The following is a 27,901-nucleotide window of genomic DNA, read 5'->3' as shown; positions in this document are numbered from 1 at the left end:
AATAATAATAATAATAATAATAATAATAATAATAATAATAATAATAATAATTTGGCGGCACTTTGTCCTCCTATGCGGGGAAGACACCTGGCCCCTTTGCTCTGGAGACCCACTGGGGGATCCTTGGCCAAGTCACACTCTCTCAGCCTCAGAGGGCGGCAATGGCAAACCCCCCTCTGAAGAAACTTGCCAAGAAAACACCAGAATAGGTTTGCCATAGGGTCACCATAAGTCAGAAACAACTTGGAAGGCACACAACAGCAAGAAGCACAGGTTGGCTGAGTGTGTATCCCCGCCTCTTGCCTGCAGGGGGCAGTGGTGGTACCTTCATCATCTCCAGCAGCTGCATCCCTGTTGCTAGGCAACGCCGTCAACAGCCTCTTCCCTGCAGTTGCTGCTGCTCAGCTTTCTGCTCTGATCCCAGTGGATCCCTCCTGCCAAAATGGTGGGAGGGATCCCCACCCCAGGGCTGCATGGAGCTGTCCGGCAAGTCTACAAGGGGAAATTTGTTGACCGCTTGCCTGACATCCATGCAGTGAGTTTCCCCCCCCCTTCCCTTCCTCTCTTCATCCACATTGGAGAAATAATGCGGTTTGATACCGCTTTAGCTGCCATGGCTCAAGGCGATGGAATTAAGGGATTTGCAGCGTTGTGAGACTATATTTTATATTTTATTATTTAATAAATAATAATAATAATAATAATAATAATAATAGCTTTATTTTTACCCCGCCTCTCTGCCAGAAAGACACTCGAGGCGGCTAACAATTACAATTTAATGTTAATGTGTATTAATATGTATTATGTTAAATTATTTTTAGTAGACTGTACACCTTAGGCAGGTTTATTTTATTCTGTTTTAACTGGTTGCATGTACAGCGCTGTGTAACTTTACAGTGCTCTATAAATAAAGCTTAATAATAATAATAATAATAATAATAATAATAATAATAACAACATCTAGCCTTCTCTGTCAGAGACCTCAGTGCCACAAGAAACTCCAGCTCCCAGAATTCCATCGCCTTGAGCCATGGGAGTTAAAGCGGTATCAAACCGCATTATTTCTCCAGTGTGGATGCTGCCTCTGTTGCTCCTTCATCTTTTCTAAAGGGCTGCCATTCCTAAACCATCTCTTGGATGGAAAAGCTCCAGAAATCTATCCTGATATTCTGAAAAACAGGGTGACCCATCCTCCTTTTCCAGGACATGCCCTCTATTCCAGCCTTCTATCCAGGATAGGCGCTGACCATGGTCCAAGACACACACTGCAGAAATAATCTATTGTCAACTTAATAGGTTCAAGTCATAAAAAAACTTTTGTTATGGGACCAAAAAAAACCCCAAACCAAATCAAAACAAAATTCCATACTGCAAAAATAATCCAGTTTGAGACCGCTTTAACTGCCTTGGCTCAATGCTAGGGAATTCTGGGATGTGTAGTTTTGTGAGCCATTGAGCCTTCTCTGTCAGAGAACTCTGATGCTGCAATAAACTACACTTCTCAGGATTCTCTAGCACTGAGCTCGCTGTTAAAGTGGTCTCAAACTGGATTACTTCTGCAGTGTGTTTTGGAACATTCAAACCACTCAGAGCTCCTTGTCAGAAATGCCTCAGTTTGCAAGGTCTGGGAATAGCTCCTTGAAACTGTGGGGGCAGATGGGTGGGAATGCACTCTGAACATGCTCAGAAGCACTTGCTACATTGAGCCCTGGCAGTTGGAAATTAATTTTGAGAGTCAACTCACAGCTCTTGGGGACTGGTGAGTGAAGAAAGTGTGTGAGGGATGGGATTGTACATGGCTATAAAGTGAGAAAAGGTGTTCACTGATTATGCTATATCTTCACCACAAAGAAACTGCTGCTATAGAAATATATTTGCAAACCAGGGTGACGAAATGTCATAGCCACAAAGGAGGACAAGGCACTGCAAAATGTAGGGCATTCAAGAAAAAAGTAGGACATTACCAAATAAAAGTTAAAATAGTAATATAAATATGAATTCATTTTAGTTTATTTACAACTACATTACATACATGTTGTTGTTGTTGTTAAGTGCCTTTGTGTTGGCCTCGACTCACAGTGACCCCGGTGGATAAGACATCTCCAAGACTCTTTGTCCTCTACTGCTTTGCTTAGTTGTATTTATTATGTATGCAACCATATTTTTTCTCATGGATTTAACAAAATAAAAGCTAAAAATGCTAATATAAATATATAAATTCATTTCATAGGATTTATTTACAGCTATATTACATATTATTATATTATTATGTACTCAGCTGTATTTTTCTGATGAATTTACCTTTGTTAAAATTACCTTTTCCCATTCCTGGTTTTTCCTTTCATTTGAGGGGAGCAGGGAATGTTAAAAAGGATCCACACCAGAGTTTTTTGTGAGTTTTTCAGGCTATGTGGCCATTTTCTAGAAGAGTTTATTCCTGATGTTTCGCCAGCATCTGTGGCTGGTATCTTCAGAGAATGCTCACCTGGAAGAGAGTGGGTATATATATATATATATGTGTGTGTGTGTGTGTGTGTGTGTGTATTATATATATACTGTGTCACCCTGTTTAAGGAGGAGTGATTACCATGTTAATCTGTGTATTGTTGATGGCCAGGCCTCAGGATAGGAAGATATGCAAAAGAGGATGTGCAAGTTGTCCAAGTGTTTGTGGATTTCAATGGCTTCCCTGTGCAGTCTGACCTGATAGTTGTTGTCATGGTCCAGAATTTCAGTGTTTTCAAACAGCATTTTGTGCCCAGGATGGTTTATAATGTGTTCTGCTACTGCTGATTTTTCTGGCTGACCCAGTCTACAGTGTCTCTCATATTCCTTGATTCGTGTTTGGATGAAAAATCCAAACATTTGGATAACTTCACTAGAGAAGAAGAAACACTCAAAGTAAATTATGGCGGGTTACAGACCGCCCTCAAGGGGCCGTTCTCCCGCCGCCGCCATTCGCTGCGGAGGGAAGCCCCAGCGGCCAGACCGCGAGGCTTCCCGGTGCAGCGAAAAAGGCGCGCTGAAATGGTACTCCTTTTCAAAACGCGGAAGTGGCGCCGTGAGTGGTGAAGTGCACCCTCGCGGCGTCACTTATGCCGTGACACGTCTGGACTCTGTGCGTCCAAGACGTCAAAATGGCGGTGCCCATGTGGATGGACACCGCCATTTATGACGCGCTCTGCGCATGTTGGGGCTGGGGCCGGTTAGGAAGGGGCGACTCTTCCTAACCCTAACACGCCCCTTCCTAACCCTAGCATGCATGGAGCACGTTGTAAGTGGCGGTTTGTAACCCGCCAAAGTTTGGCTACCAGTCCTGAAGAACACCAAAACCAGGACTCAGCTAATGCAAATGAGAAACCACTCAGGGTCAGAGGCTTTCCCAGCAGACAATAATCACCAATTAGCAGACAATAATCCTCTTTTGCATACCCTCCTACCATGAAGCTCAGCCATCAACAACAGAACAACACACAGATTAATATGGGAATCACTCTTCCTTACCCAGGATCACATAGTGTATATGTAACCACTCTCTTCCAGGTCAGCATTCTCTAAAGATGCCAGCCACAGATGCTGGCGAAACATCAGGAATAAACTCTTCTGGAACATGGCCACATAGCTTGAAAAAACCACAAAAAACTATGATGCTGGCCATGAAAGCCTTCAACTTCACATCGGATCCACACCAGGTTACAAACATGCTCAGAATGGAGGACATTTTGGAATTCCTTCCAGACAGAAGATTGGAACGTAGGACATGTCCAGGAAAAGGAGGACATCTGGTCACTCTGTTGTAAATGACAGCAAAACCTATACATACACAGTTTCAGATCTGTCATCTAAATCTTTTCTTCTTCTTTTCCCCACTTTGTCTCTTGCCTTTGTGGTTTGCATTTGCATCCTTTTCATAGGCAGGAAAGCTACCACCAATTGGAGAAACAGCAGCCACTTGTCTCACTGATATTTCCCCTCGGGTAAGTGCCACATTTCTTACTTATGTGATTATCATGAGTTCAAGTAAGCATCTGAGCAGGTGATTTCCTTGCAAGTAAAGACATACAGATTTGTGCTGCTAATTTTTCAAAAACCCAAACACTAACTCCCTGATGTTCAAATAATATCAAAGATGGCCTTAGAAATCATTAAATTTAAGTAGATCATACATGTCTTTATAGGCTTAGCTGCCTTTAAGAAAACACCTTATTTTTGGAAGCTTAATGCATGAGTTTATTTTTCATATACAAAGAGAAAATATAGATTCCTATCTAACTGTGCAGGAATCTATAGCATTTTACAAATGTTAGTGATAGGCTTATGCGGATATTAAATTGGTGTTTTGTTTTATTTTTACTCTACACCACCTTAACGTAATATCGGTTCTTGGAGATAAAGTCTAATAAAGATTAGTATATTTTATTTTTTACTTTTGTTCTCTCACTCTTGTTGAACATATGTGTTCTGATTCTGGAAACAGAACTGAGTTACTGATACATGATTGATGATATCCTATCTTGTGCTTGCATAGTATAACTCTGTACTCATGGAGTAATACAGTGGGTGTACAGTGGGCCCTTGGTCCTGGGGTTTGGTACCATGACCCTGCCCCGTGGATACCAAAATCCATAGATGCTCAAATCCCACAAACTACAACATCATAGTAAAATAGTGTCCATGAGATAAAATGGCAAAATCAAGGTTTTCTTCTGGGGATTTATACATATTTTAAAATATTTGCAAGCCATGGATGGTTAACTCTGTAGATAAGGAATCCGTGAATACAGGGGGGGCGACTGTACTACATAACTATCCTGATGAATTCTGACATTGTGCAATCAATTATGTATCTGCCAGTGTGCCTGTTGAGTGTCCGATTGGGCAATAGGGAATGTATAATGCAGTCTTAGTGAGTAAAGTGGTACATGGAAAGCACTGACAAATAGTTATGCACCATCCAAGAATGCACAACTGGATGGCTGAAATCCTGTTTATTAGTCCTAACTACTATAGATTCAACCAACAGCTGAATTGTGAGTCAATGTGTAGGCAAATCCATTTGATTAACTGTTTTTTTCTACTCGGGAGTAAAAATAGGATTTTGGTCCATATGAATTGGTTACACTTATGGAATTCTGCTTACAAAACTATGAACTAAATATGTTTGTTGAACAATGGCCAAAAAAGGGAATTTTTTGGGAATTTATACACATATATGATACCATACATATCAGCCTATATGTAGTTGTTGTTTGTTTGTTTTAGGAAACACTTATGTAGACATATTTTGCTTCTTTGTCCTAGTACCGGTAGCTCTGGGTGCATTTTAAACTCTGGTAGCTGGTGAAGCTCATTATGTCTACTTAGGTCCAAAACACACTGCAGAAATAATCCAGTTTGAGAGCATTTTAACTGCCCTGGCTCAATGCTAAGTAATTCTGCAGTGTGTTTTGGACCTTAGTTTCTTTTACATTTCATTAAAGGATAGTAATAAACTACACACAGAACTTGGGGGCAACAATATCAAATTTCTGCCATAGCTTGGACAAACCTCCTTTGGGGCTTGTAGGGCTGGCCAATTCTGGGAGTTGTATTCACTTTTCTAAGCTCTGACTCAACATGCAACATGAAAAAGAGTTCTGGATAACTCAGACACTCGCTCACTAACAGGTGACATTTTGTTGTGTCCTAATAAAGGTGTGAATCTTTTGTCATATTGATTTTTTGTTCTGATGGACTGGCATAACTTTGTATAATTCTTCAGCAAAGATATTTGCAGTAATGTGGATTCTAAAACCTTTTTCCTTCTGTTTGACAGCCTATAACTCCGCCTGTTGTAAAAAAATTTCGAAACACCAGCAATCCTCCTGGTAGAGAGAGAATATTTTATGGCCGAGCAAACGATCCAGATATTGCCTCACATTTGACACATGGTATAAAATCCGTCCCTTCGGAAAGTGTAAGAACATCAGAGACTTTTTTCTTCTTCTTAAGACACAGTCTGGTGATTTTATGGTTCGGAAACAACAATCCAGTTAGCTCTGAGGAGTGGGTATTCATTGGACATAAATTGGAATCAAAGAATGGGAAATATTACTTTTTGGGACTATAGCTTCGATGATCCCTGAGCTACATGGCCAGTGGACCTATGCTGACAAATTCTATGCGATATAAAGAGATATGACATATTTTGTGAGCCTCCTTGGATCCCCTTTTCATAATAATGAACTAATAAATAAATAAATAAATAAATAAATAAAGCTCCCCAAGTTCTGACTGGGATATTTCTCTCCCTTACGTATACGTATAATCTTATAGTTCTTATTTCAATAAAATCTTTCTAGTAATCATGTAGACTATTTGAACTGTGGGATAGGAGCAGGAATATCCAGTATAGACCTTGTTTGCTGGATTTGCCCAGGTAAGAATTACTTGGTTCAAGCCCCATGTTGTGCACGAAGGAAAGAGATTAGGCTAGGCACGACACAGAAAAAGAAAGAGAAAACTGGGCTTACTCATATCTTTGTTTGTCATGTATTCTGACTTGTCACTCACCTGCTTCCCATTCTGGTGCATGTTCAGTTTGTAGCCCCACACGAGGATTCTTTTTTCCTTTTTAGCTTGTAATACGAGTTTTCTGAAAGGCAGGAGAGAAATCTATAAGACAAACATACATATAACAGATTGGCTTCAGATTTAGATATGGGCAATTAGACAGCTGCTCCAGTTCCCTAAAGATAGTACACAGATAATGCATTCCTGTTCATTGGGGTACTGTCATGTGGACTGCGATGGGAACACCCCCAAACCAGATGGAGGAACCATTAACAAGCACAACTTTTCCACAAGCATAACCTGGATCCAAGCCATTATACATCTTCTTTCTCTGGAGACAACTTTTTGTTCATTTGAGGGAGCCAAGGTAGGATTGGAGATGATTTCCCCTTTTGTCCTTCATTTGTGAATTGTTATTCCAAAAGTAAATAATCAGTTAAAATATGGATTATAGTAAAGGTACTTTCACTTACTAATTGAGGGGAAAAAACCTATCCTCTCTAAAGAAGAATGAGACTGCACCTACACTGCTCATTTAATGCAGTTTGACACCACTTTAACTGCCATGGCTCAGTGCCAGAACAAACTACAAATCCCAGGATTTCATAGGATGGCATTATGACAGTTGAAACAGCATTAAACTCTGTTAATTTGGCTGTTAAATATGTTAAATATGGCAGTAACCTCTGAATGGGTAAACAGTATAAGGTGTAGCATAAGTAGTAAAACTAATAAATTTAATTGAACCCTAAGAAAGAAGACAAAAAGGCAACCAGTTTGTAGAAAAGATGTCTTTATGTCTTTGTGATTGGAAAGACAACACTGGAGATCAAATCAGTTTGTATACATTTTTGAATATAATAAAATTGATTTGAAAATATTAGCCAAATTTATTTTAGTTTGCTTGTTCATATCAGTATTATTGCTAGTGGTAGTAAATGATAATAAATAGAAAGATTAATGTCATTAGAAAAATGGTAGCAGTAGATGGTGCTTCCATAGAAATTTGATTATTACATATTTTAGGAACTGTATTTAAATACCAGCATCAGTTAGGTTTTCTGGATAATGTATTGTCAGAAATAGGAATTAAGTGATGCATGTTTGTAATTAATTTCAGGATTTTACATTACATCAATCTGACATTATCTGTAAGGTATAACTTAATTTGTTTTTTAAAATTAAATTAGTGGGAGGTAACATACCATACAAAGGTAATAAAATTAATGTATTAGATATAAGAGTGCTCAGAAGGGCAAAACTGATGTACCACCTACTGTGATTTTCTTTTTTTAGGTAGCATCATTGGCAAATCCACCTCCCAAAACATGCTTTCAACAAAAACTGAAAGAGAAGAAAGAATCTATTTATTTAAGCACTCGTGAAGCTCCCCTTGGGAAATCCCATGATCAGTCATTAAAATTACCCAAAATAGTGGATGTGAATAATACTCCATTTGGAGTAGCAACCATAAGAGGTAAACAAAATAGTGCTCAAATGGATTGCCACTGCGTATTATAATTTTACATGGAATTCCTTAAGAGCATGGCATTCTTCAAAATGGAATTGTGTTCCAATTAAAACCAAGATTCTGATATGAACTTCTCCATGAAAAGCAATTATCTAAGCTTGGATCAATTTATGATACTTCAGTTAAGCTACACTAGCCAATGCCAATGTATAAAATAATGCACGACCTCAAAAATCAATAACAATAGCACAAATATTTAATAAAGTTGATGTGAACTCAAAAATGCTTCACTGCTGCCCACATGGCATTTCAGCAATTGTTCAGTTTTTTCTTGCCAAAGGCAATGAAGAAGTCACTGCCCCAAATGTTTTCATTTCTAATAGCAGTAGTTTTTATTTGCTCTTCTTTCTGCCTTTCAGCTACAGGCAAGAGCCAGAGAGAACAAATAAGGAAACCAACTGGGGCAGTGACTTTATTATTCTGTTATCATAAGAAAAATATAACAAGAAACTACTTGCATGGTGGAGTTTCTCTCTGTCATTTGAGATCATGGGACAAGAAATGCCCAGAACAAGGCTGTGGAACTGTTTTCAGCCCAAAGGCTGAATTCAGTTTAACTTTCAGAGGAGTTCTCAGGGCCGTATTCCAGTGTTTGTCAGACCCATTGCCAGGAAAGGCACACAAGGGTCTCTGTGTAAGGCAATATTGTTTTATGTTGGTTTTAATAGAATATTTTATAATAAGGGCAAATTTAAGGCACATGCTGTCTGCTGTGATAGAATGATTATATAATTGTGTGTACTGGAATGTACAAATGACTCTGATGTATCCTATGGTATGCTACAGTCCTAATCCACGAGCCTCTGGAACCAGTATGTCAATGGTTCGCAAGATATACCACTCTGTTTCTATAGAGAGTTTTAAAATAGTTTTATCTTGACTAGATTATTACATTACATATATTGGCTGATTTTCAGAGGGTCCTGGTGGAGACGTTATAAATCCACCAAAGACTTTTGATGAAGTCCAGACGGAAGCAGAAAAAGGACATGACTTGTATGTTCTTACACACAATGATTATTACGTTGGTAAGTAAGAAGAACATGTAAGTATTAAGTAAAAGTTATACACATAAACTTTGGTGTAAATATATCATTTTGAGTGCATATATTTTTCCTGCTATACAGAATAATAAAAAGTAAAAATTATTTAAGAAGTATTTTTAGTTTGTTTTTTAATTTTTTATTTATATATTTAAAAATGTGTTTGTTCGTTGTGAATCACCTTGGAGGGCTGGAGGGGGGGGTTAAGAGGTAATATATAAATGCCATAGATAGATAGATAGATAGATAGATAGATAGATAGATAGTGTACTGTTCTTTAGGCCTGTCTTTTTTTTTTTTTTCTAATACAGATTCTGTTGTGTTGATACCAGTAACAACAGATTTGATAAACAGTGATGTAATAGAACAGGAAGATGACAAGGTGCAGCTCTAATACTTTTTTTCAGAGCAAGACCAAGGGTGTTGCAAACAGTATGTCAGTATTGTAAATGTGAGGGTTTGGAGTACCGGACATATTGTCCCTGGTAAGAAACGTTGGGGCTCGACAGACTGCCCCTTTCAGAGCTGGATCAGGGCCACGGCAACAACAAGCTGCAGCCTCAATCTGGCCTTTCTGTGGTGTAAAAAGGAGCCACAAAAAGCGGCTCCTTTTTGTACCACAGAAAGGTCGCCGTAGCTGTTGGCAACACACCTTTTTGGTTCTTCTTTGGACACAGCACCAGAAGAGCACCGTGATGCCACTGGCCATGTGGTGTGGTGCACGGCGTCATGCTGGCATGAGGGCAAAATTGGATTATGCAGATGCCATGCCCCCACTCCACCCCTGTGCCAGCCTTTATTGCCGGACTGTACGGCCTGTTGTTTTACCTGGAAGGCATTATTTTAAAAATACAGATGTCTTCTCTTTTAATTTAATATGTAGTTAAAATGTAATATGTTTATAATATGTCTATAATATGTTTATAAGCAGTTAACAACACGCTTCCCCAGCATGTACAATGGCAGGCTGTGTACTTCATATTTTAATGGTCACATTTGTATTCACCCTCCATTGAGCTCAGGGTGACTTATATGGCTGTAATTTTTTTTATTATTTTTACACTACTTTATTGACATAATAGCCTTGTGAGACCAGGTTGGCTTGAAGGTCATGTAGCTGAACTCCATGACTGATAAGGGGTGTGAACTCAAGTCTCCCCAGCTGAAATTCTACATGCTAGCCACTACACCAGCGATAGCCAAACTCTGGCCCTCCAGGTGTTTTGGACTTCAGCTCCCAGAAGCCTCAGCACCTTGGCCAGTGGTTTGGGATGCTGGGAGCTGAAGTCCAAAATACCCGGAGGGCCAGAGTTTGGATATCACTGCACTACACCATCCTTTCTAATAGCTATTCTATTTGTCAACTGATCTGTGATGCTGCTCTCTGTGGTTTCATATATGATGAATCAACATCCCTGCCTAATCTGTCCTTGGAATTATGGCTATCAGACCTGTCCTGAAGAGCTTCTGTACTTCAACATTTTCCAGTATGCCACTTCTGATAAGGTTCACATTTAGTGATTAGCAATTCTCTCCCCTGCCATAGGTAAGGGAAATTTCCTTTGTTCTTGGATGAAAACTCTCAGGATCCGTGGCTATTAGTTGGAAAGATGAGAGTTGGAATCTAACATTTGGAGGGACACATCTTTCCTGCACCAACATAATACTTTGGAATGTTTTTTTTATGAATTTCATATTAGCCTGGAGTTGATCTTCTTCCAGAATATTTTGTTAAATTTACAACTCAGTTGGACAGAATAAAATGATGAATCTTATTTTCTGCAGGGGAGCCAGTGAATAGAAAATATGACCCATCTACATTCAATAGATTTAATACTTATGGAAAAGAAACACCACACTATAATGATGGACGAAATGTTAATAGAACTTTACACTGGCACCATGATCTGCAAATGTAAGTTACAAGGCCAGTTGACAGTGCTTGGCTTTTCTATAGTTACTCTTTTCTGGTGGCACATATTTGAATCAATAATAGCCAACATCTCCACCTTTTCCAGAACCCATATATGTCATCATGTTAAATCAGACAGCCAGCATTAATATAACATACTGTACAGCTTGCAACAGGACATATTTCTTTCCACCACCTCAAGTCAAGGTGTGTAGCACCCAAATCAAGCCAAGCTGTTTTTGCATCTGTCCCAGAATATCCTTCAAACCCCTTTCTTCTTTCCTGGGAATGAAAATAGCAAAGTAAATAACTAAGAAAAAGGTTGTCCTCTCAGGAGAGCCAAAACCAGGTACCTGAGACTGTTACCTCACTGTGTATAATGGCCTGACCAATAGCAAATATATTGCATCTTCCAAGAATATAGGACATTCCAAGATTCCAGTGTATGTGGTATCATATTGCAGTAAAACTAAGAAGAAGGCTAGTGTTTTCTTTTGCTCTATCTGTAGTGGTGCTTCTGGGTCTCTCAGTTTTGGAATTTTGAAATCCACTGAGGACATTATTCTTTGCCGGTTTAAAGAATAAAACTTAGAATTTTCAACTTTCTGGGTCCTTTGCCAATTCCTGGTTTCGTCACGGACCTGAGGCTTTGTGAGAGAAGGCCCCAGGTGCCTAGGTTCCCGTGGTTTTATTATCAAATTGAGTGTTATCTATAACATATCCAGTTTTCATTTATTGCAATTATGCATGATGTTTAGCAACTCTGGATTATTGGACTCCCTGGCAAGAAAGCTTTTGCCCAGAGATTTTTAATTCCAGTCTTGAATGTCCTTCAGTGCCTTCTGACTAGCTGCCTCAGGCTGGAACAGATGGGCAGGAAAAAGTGGCTTGAAACCCTGCTCTCCTCATGGCCCACTCCCACAGCGGGCCGAATACCCATGAACAGACCATGTGGTGTGGTGTTAAGCCATGCCGCTGGGTAATTTTTTTTTGTTGCCTCTCCACCGTACATGCACACGGTCATACCCACCCACTGCCTGTGACCTCCAGGTACTTCCCACGTCTACCCAAATAGTATCCCATGACATGGCTGTCCCTTTGATCAGCCACACAGTCGCACCTGCGATGCTTTGCCTGTATAAGGCAATGGTATATTGGTGTGTGAGTGATACATTGGCAAAGCACAATCATAGAGGCCTCCTCTATATGCCCCCTTCACAACCCTTCACTCTGTTCCCCCCCCCCCCCATTGGACTGTCTGGTTTGTGTATGTTGTCATTACATCTGTTGGAGTTGTCAGACTTTCATTGCTTTGCTTTGCTGTAGCCCCACACTTGCATCAGGGTGATTATATGCAGGTGCGAAGATGTGCATTTTCTGCCTTAAGTTGGACTACTCTGGTTTTTGTTCTGGTTTTTAGTCCCAGAGTGTGGCTTTGGTCTGAGTTCCAGCCGCTTTTAAACACCCCACCTTCAAAGTAGTTGGAAACTGCTTTATTTTGCCCATCTGTTTCCCCCCTCAGAGACAAAAATGAGTAAGATCCCTTGATTTCCAAGGCTCTCATTTTGAGTCCTCTACAGGCTTCATTTGACAATCTTTATGTTGGCTTTCTATATTCTAAACATGCCTCTACATTTATATGTCATAGTGAGAGACCAGTTTTAGTGTTCAGCCCAGTATAAAATAGTATGTCCAGCAAAACCAAGCTGAGCATATAATAATAATAATAATAATAATAATAATAATATGTTTTATTTATATACCGCTGTTCCAAAGATCATAGCGGTGAACAGCAAGTAAGCTAATTAGGAAGTAAGATAATTTGCCCCCAATAGTCTGGGTACTCATTTTAGCGACCTCGGAAGGATGCAAGCCTGAGTCGAGCTTGGGCCCTTTTGCTGGTCTTGAACTCGCAACCTTGTGGTTTTGAGTGAATGGCTGCAGTACAGGCATTTAACCACTGCGCCACCAGGGCTCCTTTTATACAAGGTAGTCCCCAGAGCCAAGTAACCTGAAGGGAATTGTGTTAGCCAATTTATTCAAGTCCAGTGCTCAGTTCAGCTTTTAATTCTTTCATTAAATGGATATGATGGTTTGTCAAGTCATTGTACTGGAGCATCCCTCTAGAAGCATCCTGTCAGTACTGTTTAAATCAGTTCATTCTGTACTGTGTATAATATGACACATAAGGCAATAGGGCAAAGATCTTGAAAATCAATCCTAAATAATGTTGATAAACATTGGATATGACTTTTTTTGGTTTTAAAAAAGCATAGGGGTGGTATAACTGGACCCTTATTGGCTTAAAAAAGTAGTTTTGTAAAGGCCTTTGTATTTTATTTCCTCAGAATATAGAATACTGAGGTGCAATAGGAATTGTGTTTTTCAATTACCTTTTAATTATCCAGGAAGAAGTCAGCAAAAATTGTGTCTAAAAGAAGTGATGATTTCAAGGAAAAATTTCAGCCTCAACTTGGAAAGGTGTTAGATCCGTAAGTGAATTAAGATGGAGTTTTTAGAATGGAATCCACAACAGAAATGGATAGAAAAGGAATCCCTTAAAAATAAGTTAGCTGTATCTGATGGAGTTTTATTCCTTTCTTGCATGTTCCTTGCAAGGGGCTATGAGTTACTTGAAAAATTCAGACAACTAGTATTTTTCATTATGTCACAAGCCACCTGGTTTCAATATTGCCTTGGCTCCCATTTTGAGATATTCCCTCAGATAGCAAGAGGTGATAGTAACTGACAGATTGCAGTGAAACTTTGCCATATCATGTGTGATGCCAGCAGTTATGGATTGTCACAACAGTTTGTGCATGATTAATGTAATTAGTATCTGGCCCTAAGAATTCTACTGCTGTTATGGTGCTTGCCAGTCGTCTGAGCCATGATGATGATGGTCTTGCCAATGTAGCAGAAAATAGAAGGTAGTCATATTTTGAAGTGTGGAAGTGCCAGACTAGCCACTTTTACATACTTAATCCTCTGGGGTGAACATAGAATGTTTCAAAATTTTCTTCCTATGAGTGCAACCACCACATTATATTTACAAAATTTGTTTATAGTTTGGAAAAGAAAATAAGTTTGAGCATTGGCTATGTCTTACTGCTAGTTAAAGGGGTAATCAGGATGGCACTTTTACTGTGGTGCACCAGGAAAACTTAGACCCTGTGTTGTAAACTTATATCTCATCTTATTTAAAGAAACTGTGTAATAGGCCAGGAGCATACTCAGCATTTCCCTTCTCAGCCTGATTTGTAGGCAGGGGTAGTTAGGGAAGCCCAGTGCCTTGTGGCTTTAGGCCACATGGAATACTTAACTAAATGTTAACAAAGATATCAGGAGACAAAGAGAGGCAGCAGCTATGTGTTCATGGTATCATTTGGGCTTGAGTAAGACAATGCAGCAAAATGCTTGTAGACATATTAACTCTCTGATTTAGATACTTTCAAATATTTGCCCACTAATGCACTGTATGATTCCACTTAAAGGATATGGCAGGCTTAAATTTTAATTTCCCCCCTTTATCAATTGATTCTAAAATCAAGGCACTGGTACCACCAAGTTTCTGAACCAAAATCAGATCTGTAAAACTTCTAATGAATAGTGTACCTCTATTCCAGGGACGGAGAACATGTAACCCTCCAGATATCCTTCTTCTGTAACTCCCATGATAGCTCAACATGTGGACTAGGGATGATGGGAGTTGCAATCAAATAACATTTGGAGGATTATATCTACCTTATTTCTGCTGTAGCTAATAAGTTTCTCTTTCTTTCTTTCTTTCTTTCTTTCTTTCTTCTATATCCAGTTTTGTTAAGTTGCCATGTTTGTTTAACATATTTGGCAGGGCTGGGAAGTAGTGGTGATTTGGGGGTTACTCCTTGTCTTACTCTGGAGTAAGATATTTTTTCTTAATGTTACTCCTACTTCTACTCCTGTAAAAACCTTATTCCTACTCCCCAGCCCTGATTCATACAGGGCTAGGGAGTAGTGGTGATTTGGGGGTTATCCCTTGTCCTACTGCGGCAATTGCTACTCTGGAGTGAGATTTTAAAAAAATGTTACTCCTACTCCTAATCCTGTAAAAACCTCTTGCTCCTTTACACCTTACTTCTACTCTTACTCCCCAGCCCTGATATTTTGGGGAGGAAACAATATTTCTATCTTGGCAGAAATACGAAGAAAACTATGTGCACATGTATATCTGTTAAATAAGAAATAGCTTATTTAGGTTGTTGGGGTTCATTCTTTCTCTCAAACTCTCCCTCCCCCCCCCCAAGAAATCTAAGCATCATGATCAAAGACATTTATTGCCTGCTGTGCAAATATTTGTGACAGTTCTTACTGTGTACTCAAAGAAAAGAGGTTGTAAAAGAAAAGGATGATCAGTGGGGCTGGCTTTGATTTATGTAGCAAAGTCCCAGTGAACACATTTCAGATGATCTCTTACTAAATGTTTTCATCAGTTGCTTTTAATCTTTTAAATAAAATACAGGAGGTGAACTGACAGACAAATATATCTTTCATGCCTATGACAAAGATATGCTGGGGTGAAAAATCAAACATTTATCTAATAGATTCTTTTCATGTTCAGAATAGCTGATACACTCAACGTTCCTCCAGATCATACCTTTGGAGTGCTTGTTCGTCCTGACGAATATGGCAAGTACAATCTTTGTTTGTTTCACTTCATTTTATAATTTAGGAGTTACTGCTCTTTTTCATTTTCTTCTGCATGCAGGCGATGTGCCTCACAAGTTAAATTTAAAAGGGATACATTGGTCTAAGTTATGTGTATTCTTGTAAACCCCAGAAAAGCCTGTTACAGTACGTGGGGCTGCCTTGCAATACTGCTCCAAAACTCATCTAGTTCCAAAACACAGCAGCAAAATTACTCACTGAGTGGCAGGGAGGAATCACTGGCCAGAATCCCTTGATTTACTTTCATTGGATCCTCCTGATTGCACCAGAATCCTTTCCCTCTTGCAGCTCCCATTGCCTATATCCTAAAAACATGCTCTGGGAGGCCAGGAGGAGGAGGGGAAGAAAATCCCAATTTGATGTATAAGTATATCATTGGGTCTGGTATATCCAAAGAGCATATACCAGATATATCTCACCAACCTCAAATTAGGCTGCATTAACACTGCAGAAATAGTATAGGTGGACACCACTTTAACTGCCACAGCTCAATTGTAATTTCATGAGACATCCTGGAATTGTAGTTTCATAAGACATCTAGCCTTCTTTGTCAGATAGCTCTGGTACCACAACAAACTACATTTCCTAGAATTCCATAGCATTGAGCCATGACAGTTAAAGTGGTGTCAACTGGATTATTTCTGCAGTGCGGATGCAGCCCAAGTTTCAACAATTGCTAGCTGGTCTGTGTCTATGCATTATTCAAGGTGGTGGTGCATACCTCTAAAGCTCTCAGTAGTAGAGCCCTAGTTACCTAAAGAGGTGCTTTAACTCCACATAGACCTCCCTTTCTGTTAAAATTATTGCCATAGGTTCTCCTGGGAAGAAGCAGGGAGCAATTGAAGAGAAGACTTTTGGGGGGGTGTTGCACTGTTTGTTGAAACTCTTCTCCAAGCAGCTCTAATGTCTTTTCTGTTCCAAATTAATACCTTTTTTATTTTCTCCTGGACCTTTAAATTTTTAATACTTTTCAATTTAATCTTGAGTTGTGCATTTTCATGCAGCTTCTGTGTATTTGTTTCCAATAGCTCTTACTGCTTTTTTTTTTTTTTTACATTTGTTAACAGTTATTTTATTGCAGTAATGGAAATTGCAACTCTTCCCGATGTTGCTAGACTGCAAGTTCCATCAGTCCTAGCCAGCATACAAAGTTAAGAATTCTGGAAGTTGAAGTCCAACAGCATCTGGAGGACCTTATGATTTCCACTTATTTTTTGCTGTTAAAACTGACAATATTTTTTTAATTGAAAAATGACTTGGGCACTGAATGATGGAAAAATGGGTGTAAAAGCTTATAGCAAACTGATAGTAGTTTGTTATTTCCTGCCTCCATTTGATACAGATGTGATATGGAACAGCTGAGATTGTGAAGGATCTTGTGGAAGTATAAAGTAAAATATGGTCAAACCAAGGTTTGATTAAGTTTCTTTCTTGTATAGGTGTTGGGGACCTTCTTCATTGCAGGCTTCCTAGTGAATACCTTCGTGGTAAAGACAGAGAGCGAGCTGTCTTCACTGCAGTTCGACAGCATTTGAAGAAAGTTAATTACCACAACTTTGACACATTATTACAAGCATTCAGGCATTATGATAAGGTTTGTGTTGTGTCAAAATGTCATGTGTACCTCCTGAGAATGCTGTGTTAAATATTTATACATGTGAGCTCTGAGTGCTGTGCTTCAAGAACAGAAATATTGCTGTCATAAATAGCTATTTCTACATAAAGTTTTTTAATGATAATATAATTAGAGATGTATAGATTATTCATTGCATATCAGTAATCTCAGATATGCAGATGACACCATACTACTAGCAGAAAATATCACAGACCTGGAACAACTACTAAGAAAGATCAAAGAAGAAAGTGCAAAGACAAGCTTACTGCTCAACATAAAGAAAACAAAATTAATGACCATGGAAGATCTAAACAGATTCAACCTAGACAATGAGGAAATTGAAATAGTAAAATAGTTCCCATATTTTGGATCAAACATTCATCAGAATGGGGAATGCAGTAAAAAAATCAGAAGAAGACTAGGAATGAGAAGGGCAGCTATAAAAGAATTTGTAAAAAAATTCAAAAATGTAATTATATACAACTGTGTACAAAAGTTAGAATTGTACAAGCCATTATTTTCCTTGTTATCATGTACAGTTGTGAGAGTTTGACAATGAGGAAAGCAGATAGGAGGAAAACCAATTAATTTAAGATGTAGTGCTGGAGAAGAGTGCTGAAGATGCCATGGACAGCCCAAAAGACAAACAAATGGGTCTCCCTGGAAGCCAAGATGATAAAGCTGAGGTTGTCATACTTTGGTCACATCATGAGAGGGAATGACTCACTGGAAAAGACAATAATGCTAGGAAAGGTAGAGGGATGTAGAAAGAGAGGAAGACCATACGCTAGATGGATAGACTTTATTAAGGAGCTCACAGACATGACTTTACAGGACCTAATCAGAGCAGTGGAAGATAGGGAGTGGTGGAGATGTCTTATCCACAAGGTCGCTATGACATGAGGGTAGTTAACAACAACTGAAGATTGTAGAAGTACAGATAACAGTTTCCACCCACAGATATGAATACTCACTTGCCGTGGCAATAACCCATGGAATGCAGCTTGTTTGGTAGCAATTATGGAAGAGGCCTTGTCTTGCATTGTAACCCTGGGCATATCATCATGCTGTAGCTCCCAAAACTAACCTGCAAAACAGGATTGGTTAGACCTGCTGGCATTATGTAAGTCAGTGAGCTAGGGATTCCAAAACAAATTCCAAGCACACCAAAAGCACAATTTTATGCTTTCGGTAGAGGCACCTGGGGCACGTCCACATGCCTTGAACTCAATTTGCCTTGAAACTATCTAGCATTATAGAGCTGTCATGCTTCCAATCTTTCAAATTATGCATCTGTGAGTATATATTCCACCCTTTGCCTTCTTCCCTTTTCCCTTATTCTGGAATAAACAAAATGTGTAAAGAGTTCCATAATATCAGAAAGAACAGGAACAAAATCTGGAATGTTCTGGGTTTGTTTGTTTTTTTAAATCAGTTTGTATATACCCACGGTTACACTTTATTCTTGCAAATTCATGTTCTCGTCAAAAATAATATATTTTTTTAACTTGAGGGTGTAATTTCTTAAATTATTTGAACATTGGTTTAGAAAACCAAGAGTCATGGTTTTGACTAGCACAGTCTGCCTTTATTTCTCTTACATATATTATATTATTTAATTAGGATGGTGATAGGAAAATAAACAGGGAAGATTTGAAAAAGACCTGCTTTCAGCTCAACTTGAACTTGGATGATGAACTTCAGGATGCTTTATTTGATTACTGTGATTTGGATAAAGATGGTTTTATAGACTATCTGGAATTTGTGAACTTCCTTAACTGGAAAGAAAAAATGCCCCTTCTGGAGTGTGAAGAAAAAATCATTACTAAAGGTAAGTTGTAAGTGCTTTTTGTTGTGATCTTTTGAGTCATTTCTGATTTATGGCAATCCCAAAGTAAACCTATCATAGTTTTTTTTAAAACAAGATTTATTAAGAGAAAGGCTGGTGTTGCTTTCCTCTGATACTGAGAGAGTGTGATGTGTCCGAGGTTACCCACTGAGGTTAGAACCCTCGTCTCATTTGATTCTAGCATGATGATATGATTCAGGGAATGTTTTCTAAAGTAAACTGAAGATTTGGAGTTCATGACAATATTGAATAATATGATTCATTCTAAGTTGTGTATAGATAGAGTTCATATCAGAGGTTGACATTATCAGGCATTTGAAAATGCCCTCAGCTCTCCAAAACACCCACTGATCTATTCCCCATTGTGTCTGCCTTCCCTTGTCTTGGAAGCAAAGAAACCCAGGTCTCAGTGGTGGTGGGAACTCATGCTCACTCTTTTAGTTTTCCAATAGATACTAACAGAGTCCTTTTTTTAGCGACTAGACTTGCTTTACTGCATTTTTTTTCCTCTCCAGTGTAATAGAAAGGTCTAGGGGACAAGAATGGAAAGTGGCTGGTGGCTATTTCCCAGCCATCCTGGAAGTACCTTTATCAGCACTGCCTCTTCTTTGCCTAAGAAAGGCCTCCCCCCCCCTTTCCTTTCCTTTCCTTTCCTTTCCTTTCCTGCATCCTCATCTTCTTTAGAATTTAGTTCCTGCCAAAGGCCAAGCACCAGCAATCCCTTAATCCACATGTGATTTGCAATGGCTCCTGTGTCTCCTGGATATTCCTTAATTAATAATTCATTAACATGGCTTCTGCCCTCCCACATGTGCATCTTTTAGTATAGGGTCATGAAATGTATGGCCTGTGGGCAGAATGTGGCCCCCAAAACTTTTTTTGCAGCTGTCCAAATTCCTAAATTCCTAAACTTCCAGAATCTCCCGAATCTTCAAAAAAACCTCTGGTGAAATAACGCTGTCCCTGGTCAATCACCACACCTAGAATAACAGATTTCCTTAAAATACCTCCTGTCTTCCCCACACTGCCTGGAATATGTAGAAACCACAACTAAAAATTACTTCCAGTTGTAATTTTGGGTTGAAAAATGGGCAATGTGGAGAAATGGGCCCCTACTAAGGCTGTTGGCTCCTGTTTTAATAGCTTGTTCTCTTAATCCCAACATATTATTATGAGTGTTTTAAATGTATTTTTAATTTTTACTCTTGGATTCAGTGAAATCCAGAAAGAGAACATGATTTTATGATGAAGCAGATGCTTGGTAGAAAGTAAACAAATGAGTAGTGACAGTTCAAGTATAGACATCTACACCTACCTCTGGTTGCTTGTTTCAGTTGGAGTAGGGGTTGGTGCTTCTTTTAGGTGCTCCTGGAATAAACTAAACTCTCACCTTTCACCACTCTACTCAGAGACAGTGGCCTGTTACAGACTGCCAAAATAAAGCTGCTTCGGGTCTCTTTGGAGGTATGCTGTTTAAATGATGCATGCATCCTAAGAATCCGGAAGCTGCACCAAAGTTGCATTCCAGTGCTTAGGAATGGAGTGTGGCTTTGGTGCGACCTCCGGACTCTTAGGACCCATGCATCATTTAAATAGCATACCTCCAAAGAGTCCTGAAGCAGCTTTATTTTGGCAGTCTGTAACAGGCCTCTGGTTCCTTTTTTTGACCTGTGGATAAGTCAACCCAGTTTTTTGAGGTCAATTTTTTGACTAAAATTTCTAGATTTATACATGAGTATATAGTTTGTCTTACATAAGTTAAGTGTGCATAGGAGAGGAATACCATTTACCTCTACCATGCAAATGCTATTAGGAAAACAAAACAGCAGCTACCAGGGTGAGGATGTAGAAGCGGCTTCCCGTAGTATTTTCATATACGTGTAGCTTTTTGCAAAAGAAAAAAAAGATTGCAAAAAATAGTGCCTTGTTGAGAATAGTACTGGAAGTGTCTGTGCATAGCAAACATGGTAATATTGTTATTTTATTTTACTGCGCTGTGAATCTACACATCCACCTATATGGTTTCTCTCACTCTTTTAATCCCCACAGCAATCCCTTAAGATAGGTTTGCTGAGACACAGTAGTATCGTATTTTCCCTAATAATCACATGTTTAATTCCATGATTAAACAGAGATTTGAACTTGGGTCTCCCTGCTTCAAGTCCAGCACTTTAAACATTACTCACCAATAAACTGGTTCACTCACATCAGATGTAACTGTAAAAACTGGTATAAAGCTTGAGACAAAGTGGGAGGGGAAAAAACAAGTTTAGTGTGCCTAGTTTGCATATTTAGAATGCAAATTAGAGTAACTTGCATAATTAAAATAATCTGCATGACATGCAAAGTAGATGCTCAGAGTTGAGGAAGTAGAATATGGTGCCACGTCAATGGGCTTGTTGTGTCTGGAGTTAATAATGGGATTTAGGCAGATGTAGGTAGATGCCAGAGCTCTGGGGCTACACTTGGCCTCTCAGATCTCAAAAGGCTGCACACACTCCACACTTTTAAAAAACTTAGCTGTCATCTTCTATTATGTTATGCTTTACACCTCCATGTGATTCAGACCCAGGAGAAGTCTTTCAGAAAACAAAAACAATAACATGGGAATGAAGCACGTTGAAGAGAGATTGCCTTCTAGGCCTCAACACAGCAAAACTGCAATGCATCTCCTAGAAGTTGCAAGGTGTCTTTTCAAGTAAAAACAATGAAAAAATGAGAACACAGGTGGGCCACACTGGGGTGTCTGGAAGTTACATTGGCCCACACTTTGCCCACCACTACTTTAAGCCCTCATGTGGTAATTCTTTTTTAAAATTGTTCCACAAGAACTATTTTTATGCTGCTTATCTGCTGTTACAGTGTCCCTTTCTCCTTTCAATATCCCTTAAGATGTGGTCATTCTTTGTGAAAATGATAAACATTTTGTCATTTTGATAGTATTCATTTTTCATAGGTAAAAGGCCTGGTCCCTTTGACCTCATTCCACCAGAAGGTGCAGAAACCGACGCGGATAAAGATGCTGTACTAAAGCAGGAAGACATAGTGCTAAAAGAACCTGGAAGTTCAGAAAAGACACCTAGAACTCTTTCAAGACCAACAGATCATGTATCTTCTGACTATCGCACAACCTCTTCTCAATATAATGCAGTTGTAGGAGGCATTCCACCATCATGTAAGTAAATGCAGATGCACTTTTTGTTTATCAGGTTATTTGCCACATTTGCAGGTGCCACAAACTGCAGTAATTTTTAACCTGCCATGTTCTAAAGGGTACTCCAGAAAGCAGTTTCTCATGCTACTGGTTGAGAAATAGTGAATGGCAACTGGGTGCATGGAAAATGCCCTTTGAAAAGGGAAATTCATGTTAAAATTAATGTGATCTACATAAATTTGTATAGTCAACTCTAATCTCACAGACTCCAAAAGCCTTACATAAACTGGAAGATGATGTGTCCCCCCTACATGTTCCCTGTAGGGATCAGATGTGGAAAACACAGCATATGCCTGCTCTTAAATAAAAGCTACGGGGATGTTCCACACAGTACATCAAGTAAAATGTCAGCCTAATGGTAGATCAGACTCCTGCTTCACTTGTGGATAAGCATAAAAGGGGGGAAATTCTTGCTACTATAAGTACCTGCTAGTATAAGTCTGCTTTCCACCAGGCTGCAATTATACAATTTAGGCAAAATTAAGAACGTGTAACTCTTGATTTCAACCGGAAAATCAGGCAAGATGTTCACTGTCTCTCAGTAAATTTAGTGAAACCTGAAAGTACTTATTTTTTTTACTGGAATTAATTGCTAATGATAGATGCTTACCTTTTCACTGCATCTTTTCTGTTTATGAACTGCATTTTCTCTAGTTATGCCTTGAAAGAGAAATAGAAAATGCAGGCAGTGTACACAGATTAAGAGAAGATATGCTTGTATTAAGTTTCTAAAGTTTGGAATACTCTGCATTTGTTTTGAAGATTGAATGTGATCCAGACTTGTAAACAACTGCATAAAAACTAACACTTGACTGCTTTCTCTTTTGTCTGTATTTTCTCCTAGGTTACCCACTATATGGTGTTCCAACCATTCGCTCAGACATTCCTGCTCCTCGATTTCGGCGCATCAGTGACAATACTAATTATGGTGATCAAGCTACTGCTTATGCTTTGCTCAGCCCCTCTGTCTTGAACAATAAAGGAGTGTATGAGAGAGATGTCTTCAAGTCAAGATCAAAAGTGGAGGTAGACTACAGCAATATAGATGCTTGTTTTCTGAGTTTTCATTGATAACGCAGCTCCTCTAGAATTAGTCCAGGTTGCAGTGCACTCTGGAAGATCAGGCACATACACAACAATTTGGATACTTTATGGTTAAGAAATCAGCACCAGCATCTTCTCTAATACCAAATTTGGGGTGGACTGTGGTGTTTATAATTTAATGTTTATAAATTAAATTAAAAATGTTTAAGAATTCAACAGAGATTGAAAAAGGAAAGAGTCCTTGTCCACACTTTCATGACTGAATAGAAGCAAAACTGAGTGATCCCCTCCCAGACCAAAGCATTGATGTCTACACACTGTGCAGACTGCCCTCGTACAGAGGATACAGATTACCAGTATATAGAAGTAAATCAAAGTAAAAAAAATAAATACATTTTTGTAAAATCAAAAGCTCTAGCCAGTAGCTTCAAAAAACTATAGAATGGTCAGGGTGGCTTCCACGGCTCAGTGGCTTCCAAAATCTATATGGTCAAAGTGCTTGGGCCATAAGCATCATGAGGAACTAGTGGTAGGGAGGAAAAGATAATAGATGGGGATGGCAGGAGTTGGCTTGGATGATCTCCAAAGTGTTCTCTAACATAGCATTCTCAAAGTATGTTGTTGATCTTGATGTCTGGGGATGATAGGAGGCATTCTGAGGGGTATCAAGTTGAGGAAAAGCTGCTTTCTTGATCATGGATTTGGGCTGGAGTCTAAATGAAATAATGTTTAAAATACCTCTCCCCAGTCTTTATGAGAAAATTTCAATAGGGAGAAATATATATAGCACAATGACAGAAGATTTCAGGGGGGTGAAAAACTCAGACATGTTGTTTTACTCACCTTTTTTCTGTAAAGTCCCTACTTTACAACAACAGAGTGCCTACAACACTCTGATTCTAGGTTACCTGGAGTCCTAATCAGCAACACTCCCTTTAGCAGCAAGGGTACACTGTACCATTTCATTTGTTGCAAACTGCTTTGTATCTTGTACTGGGAGGAAAGGTGGGATAGAAATCAACAAAAATAAAATTGTAGTCCTCACATCTGTATGGGTACTGAATTTCCCAAAGGAAAAATGAAGTTAATGTATCATGGTAGAAAGAACCTTTTCATGTTTGGGATATCTTTGAAGCAATGTTGGTCTGACCCAGGGCTACTTTTTCTGTTGACAAAAGCCACCAGCTCAAAAATCTCAGCTGCATCACCCTTTCATGGATGCTGAAGCTACAAAGGTATCTGAGAAATTAGATATACTGTAGCTGATTAAGATCTTATACTCTTTTTAAAAAAAATTAAAAAAGCAACAATAAGGTGTTGAGAATATTCCTATCCTTATCCTTGTTTTACTGTGTCCATTTATTTTATTATGCTTGATGTCAAACTTGGAACTAAGCTAAAGTCCATATTAGTTTGTTGCATTTCATGTCACCTTTGTCCTTCATTAGATATCATTCTTTGCACTTTTTTCATCATATTTGGTTCTACCAAAAATTGTGGCTTGTATTCCTTAACAAGTGCATACTGTATGCACCTACTGATAATTTTGAAGTTTCACAAAACAAACAAAAACAAACAAACAAACAAAACCAGGGCAGGTGTGGATTTTGAGTTGTGACTAGGAATTAGGAAAGTCTAATATGAATCCTTGATGGGCTTCTTCCATATTTAGTTAAAATTCCCCTTTTAGTGGCCATTTATTCATTTGTTACATTTATATCCCACCTTTGGCAACATTTTTTAAAATCTTTAAAACAACCCTATTTTTTATCTTCAAAACAAGCCTATGAGATAGATTATGCTGAGAAATAGGACCAAGCCCACATGTCCTAGTGAGAATCATAGCTACATAAGTGGGGGTTGATGCCAGAGTCTCCCCATTACATTCTAATCTACCATTTCTGTATTCTAATCCTTTCAAAGAATGATTTATCTTCATGAGCATATGTTTTTTCTCTCAAGTGTGATTTCAAACATTAATAAAACTGTATATGCTTTCATAGATTGCACGTATTTTGCGCAACATTGGTGTCCAGCTTTCAGATGAAAGTTTTAATGAAGTATGGAGGCAAGCCAGCTTGAAAGATCGTAGAGGATTGGTGTGTATAGAATCCATCAGAAATGTACTGGATGAGATGCAAGCATCATACCTAAAAAGTAGATAATTTTGCTTCTCTGGATTCTGTGATACTGATTTTATTTCATTTGCAATTCAGTTTTCTGTATAGGAATGCATATATAGCAAGAAAAAAATGCAGTATATATTTTCTGAAGATAATAAAATAAACTCACTTTTGATTCAGGCATTTTTTTTTTTTGTTCAACACAATAACAAATATCAAATCTACATTTTTCAAGAAGCTGGAAAAGCCACTGTGAAGGCATAGTAAAGTAATCTTTCCCAGATACTATGCATGCTCTCCAAGCAAGAAGCTGGCTGGTATGTTTGTGGAGAACATAGCAGACTGGGTAATTAGGCATCATAGAATCATGGAATCATAGAGTTGGGAGAGACCACAAGGGCCATCCAGTCCAACCCCCTGCCATGCAGGAAATCCAATCAAAGCATCCCCAATAGCCTCTGCTTAAAGACCTCCAAGGAAGGTTTTCTTCTGATTTGCAATTATGAACACTGATCAACCTACCATTCTTCATTACAGTAGGAACAATAGGCTTCTAGAGCACAGATGCAATACCTTTAATAAGTTTGAAGAGAATATAAAATCTACATTGGTCACAATGGTAGAGAGCTTAGCTCATACAGAGTTCTATCAAAATTAGCAGCAGGTAATACATGTTAGCAACCATTATTTAAGTTTGTAATTCCTTTGTGCACACATTCTACTATCCATTTTTTTTCATCCACCTCAATTTTTAATTTAGTATTATCCACCGTTTAATCTTTGGATAGCATTCACTGGATTTTGTGTATATCCATCATTTCAGCACTGTTGTGCAGCTTGGTTGTACAAGGCTGGGGTGAACTGGAGTGTGTGGAGAGATATAGCAGAGGTGGCTGGTTGTTCCCACATTGAATGGCTTTCCTGAATTCACTTCGAATTTTAGTCCAAATTTTAAAGGAGTTCTAGCTAGCTTGGGGATCGATTCGGCACACTGAATAACTCCTTTGAAATCAGGACTAAAATTCAGTGGCAGCCCGCAGCTTCTACTGTAAGAGGGCTACTGTCTCTAAGACGGGTGTGCAATCTCCTTTGTTTGTACATCCTTTTCTATAATATACAATGTTGAAATCAAACAGTGGATCATTCTTTTTGGTCCAGTGCACCTGCAATTATAACCTGGATGTGTCCAGTACTGTTTAATTACCCCAGTTTTCATTTACATACAATCATCATAAAAGTATGGGAAGGTATAGGCCACAGCAGTATTAACACATTTTTGTGTGGCTATGCCCCAAGGTCAAATATTTGAAATCTTCATTTAAAAGTCTTTCAGTAGTAGGTGGGTGGGGCCTTGCCGCAAGAGTTATCCTCCTTTGATGTCACCTAACTCTCCCTCTCTGACATCATTTCTTCCTTCACTGAGCAGAGAGAAGCATGCTATTATCTTTAGTCTCAGACTGGAAGAAAGACATTCCTCATGTACTTCACTTGCATTCCCAATGACATACAGAAATTGATGGGTAAGATACACACTGCTATCTGTAGTCTGAGAGATTGGAGAGGGCATCACAGTTCTTCTCCTCTGCTACACTCTACTACCCTTTTAGTTCTGCTTGGAGATCCTCCCTATCTTCAGCTTCCCAGCTGGAAGTGTATACTTAACCAAGCTGAGTTTCCTCAGCCAGTGCCTTCACTCCTGCCTTAACAGCTGTTGTGAGGAATGTGGGGTCTGTTCTCCTGACAATTAGGATGTAGGACTGTTTCCACCTCCTCTAATAAGTAATGTCAGGTATGACAGTAAGAAGCAAGATCCTTGTTTCATTTGGTGGGAAAACACTGGATGCTATTTATCTGGATTTCAGCATAAGGTCCCCGTCCCTGATGATATTCTGATTAGCAAACTAACTAAATATGGAATAAATGAAAACAACATCAGATGGATCCATAATTGATTGGGAAACAAAGAGTTGTCCTCAGTGGCTGTGCTTCAGTTTCGAAGAAGGTCTCAAGTGGAGTGCTGTAGAGTTCTGTCCTGGGGCTGATGCTCTTCAATAATTTTATTAATGATTTAGATGGTGGAATCCTTATCAAGTTTGCAGATGATACAAAACTTCGAAGGGTACCTAACACATTGGAAGATAGGAAAAGAATTCAAAAGGATGTAAAGTCAAAGGCTTTCATGGTCAGCATCCATGGTTTTTTATGGTTGTTTCGGGCATCTTCAGAGATGCCAGCCACAGATGCTGGCAAAACGTCAGGAAAAAACTCTTCTAGAACATGGCCACACAGCCTGAAAAACCCACCAAAAAAC

At 38.9% G+C, this 27,901-nt stretch overlaps 1 protein-coding gene across 2 annotated transcripts in view; it reads left to right on the top strand.

The window, feature by feature from the left end:
- The window catches only part of EFHB (EF-hand domain family member B), a 26,819-nt gene extending 1,100 nt beyond the window's left edge, over positions 1–25,719 (top strand). Inside the window, exons 1-13 of one of the 2 annotated variants that reach the window (XM_042475510.1) lie at positions 401–535; positions 3,915–3,977; positions 5,816–5,956; positions 7,849–8,029; positions 9,001–9,111; positions 10,912–11,041; positions 13,447–13,530; positions 15,639–15,706; positions 17,185–17,339; positions 18,984–19,191; positions 22,166–22,384; positions 23,268–23,449; positions 25,471–25,719. In XM_042475510.1, coding sequence (XP_042331444.1) covers positions 443–535; positions 3,915–3,977; positions 5,816–5,956; positions 7,849–8,029; positions 9,001–9,111; positions 10,912–11,041; positions 13,447–13,530; positions 15,639–15,706; positions 17,185–17,339; positions 18,984–19,191; positions 22,166–22,384; positions 23,268–23,449; positions 25,471–25,632 — 1,797 coding nt within the window. In that variant the 5' untranslated portion in view covers positions 401–442 and the 3' untranslated portion in view covers positions 25,633–25,719. Of the gene's footprint in view, positions 1–400; positions 536–3,914; positions 3,978–5,815; positions 5,957–7,848; positions 8,030–9,000; positions 9,112–10,911; positions 11,042–13,446; positions 13,531–15,638; positions 15,707–17,184; positions 17,340–18,983; positions 19,192–22,165; positions 22,385–23,267; positions 23,450–25,470 lie in introns of those variants that run through there. The other variant, XM_042475511.1, reaches the window with a different exon arrangement.
- The last annotated feature ends 2,182 nt before the right edge of the window (positions 25,720–27,901 follow it).

Source organism: Sceloporus undulatus, chromosome 6 (assembly GCF_019175285.1).
Source record: "Sceloporus undulatus isolate JIND9_A2432 ecotype Alabama chromosome 6, SceUnd_v1.1, whole genome shotgun sequence".
NCBI lineage: Eukaryota > Metazoa > Chordata > Lepidosauria > Squamata > Phrynosomatidae > Sceloporus > Sceloporus undulatus.
This window is presented reverse-complemented; position numbering and strand designations above follow the sequence as displayed.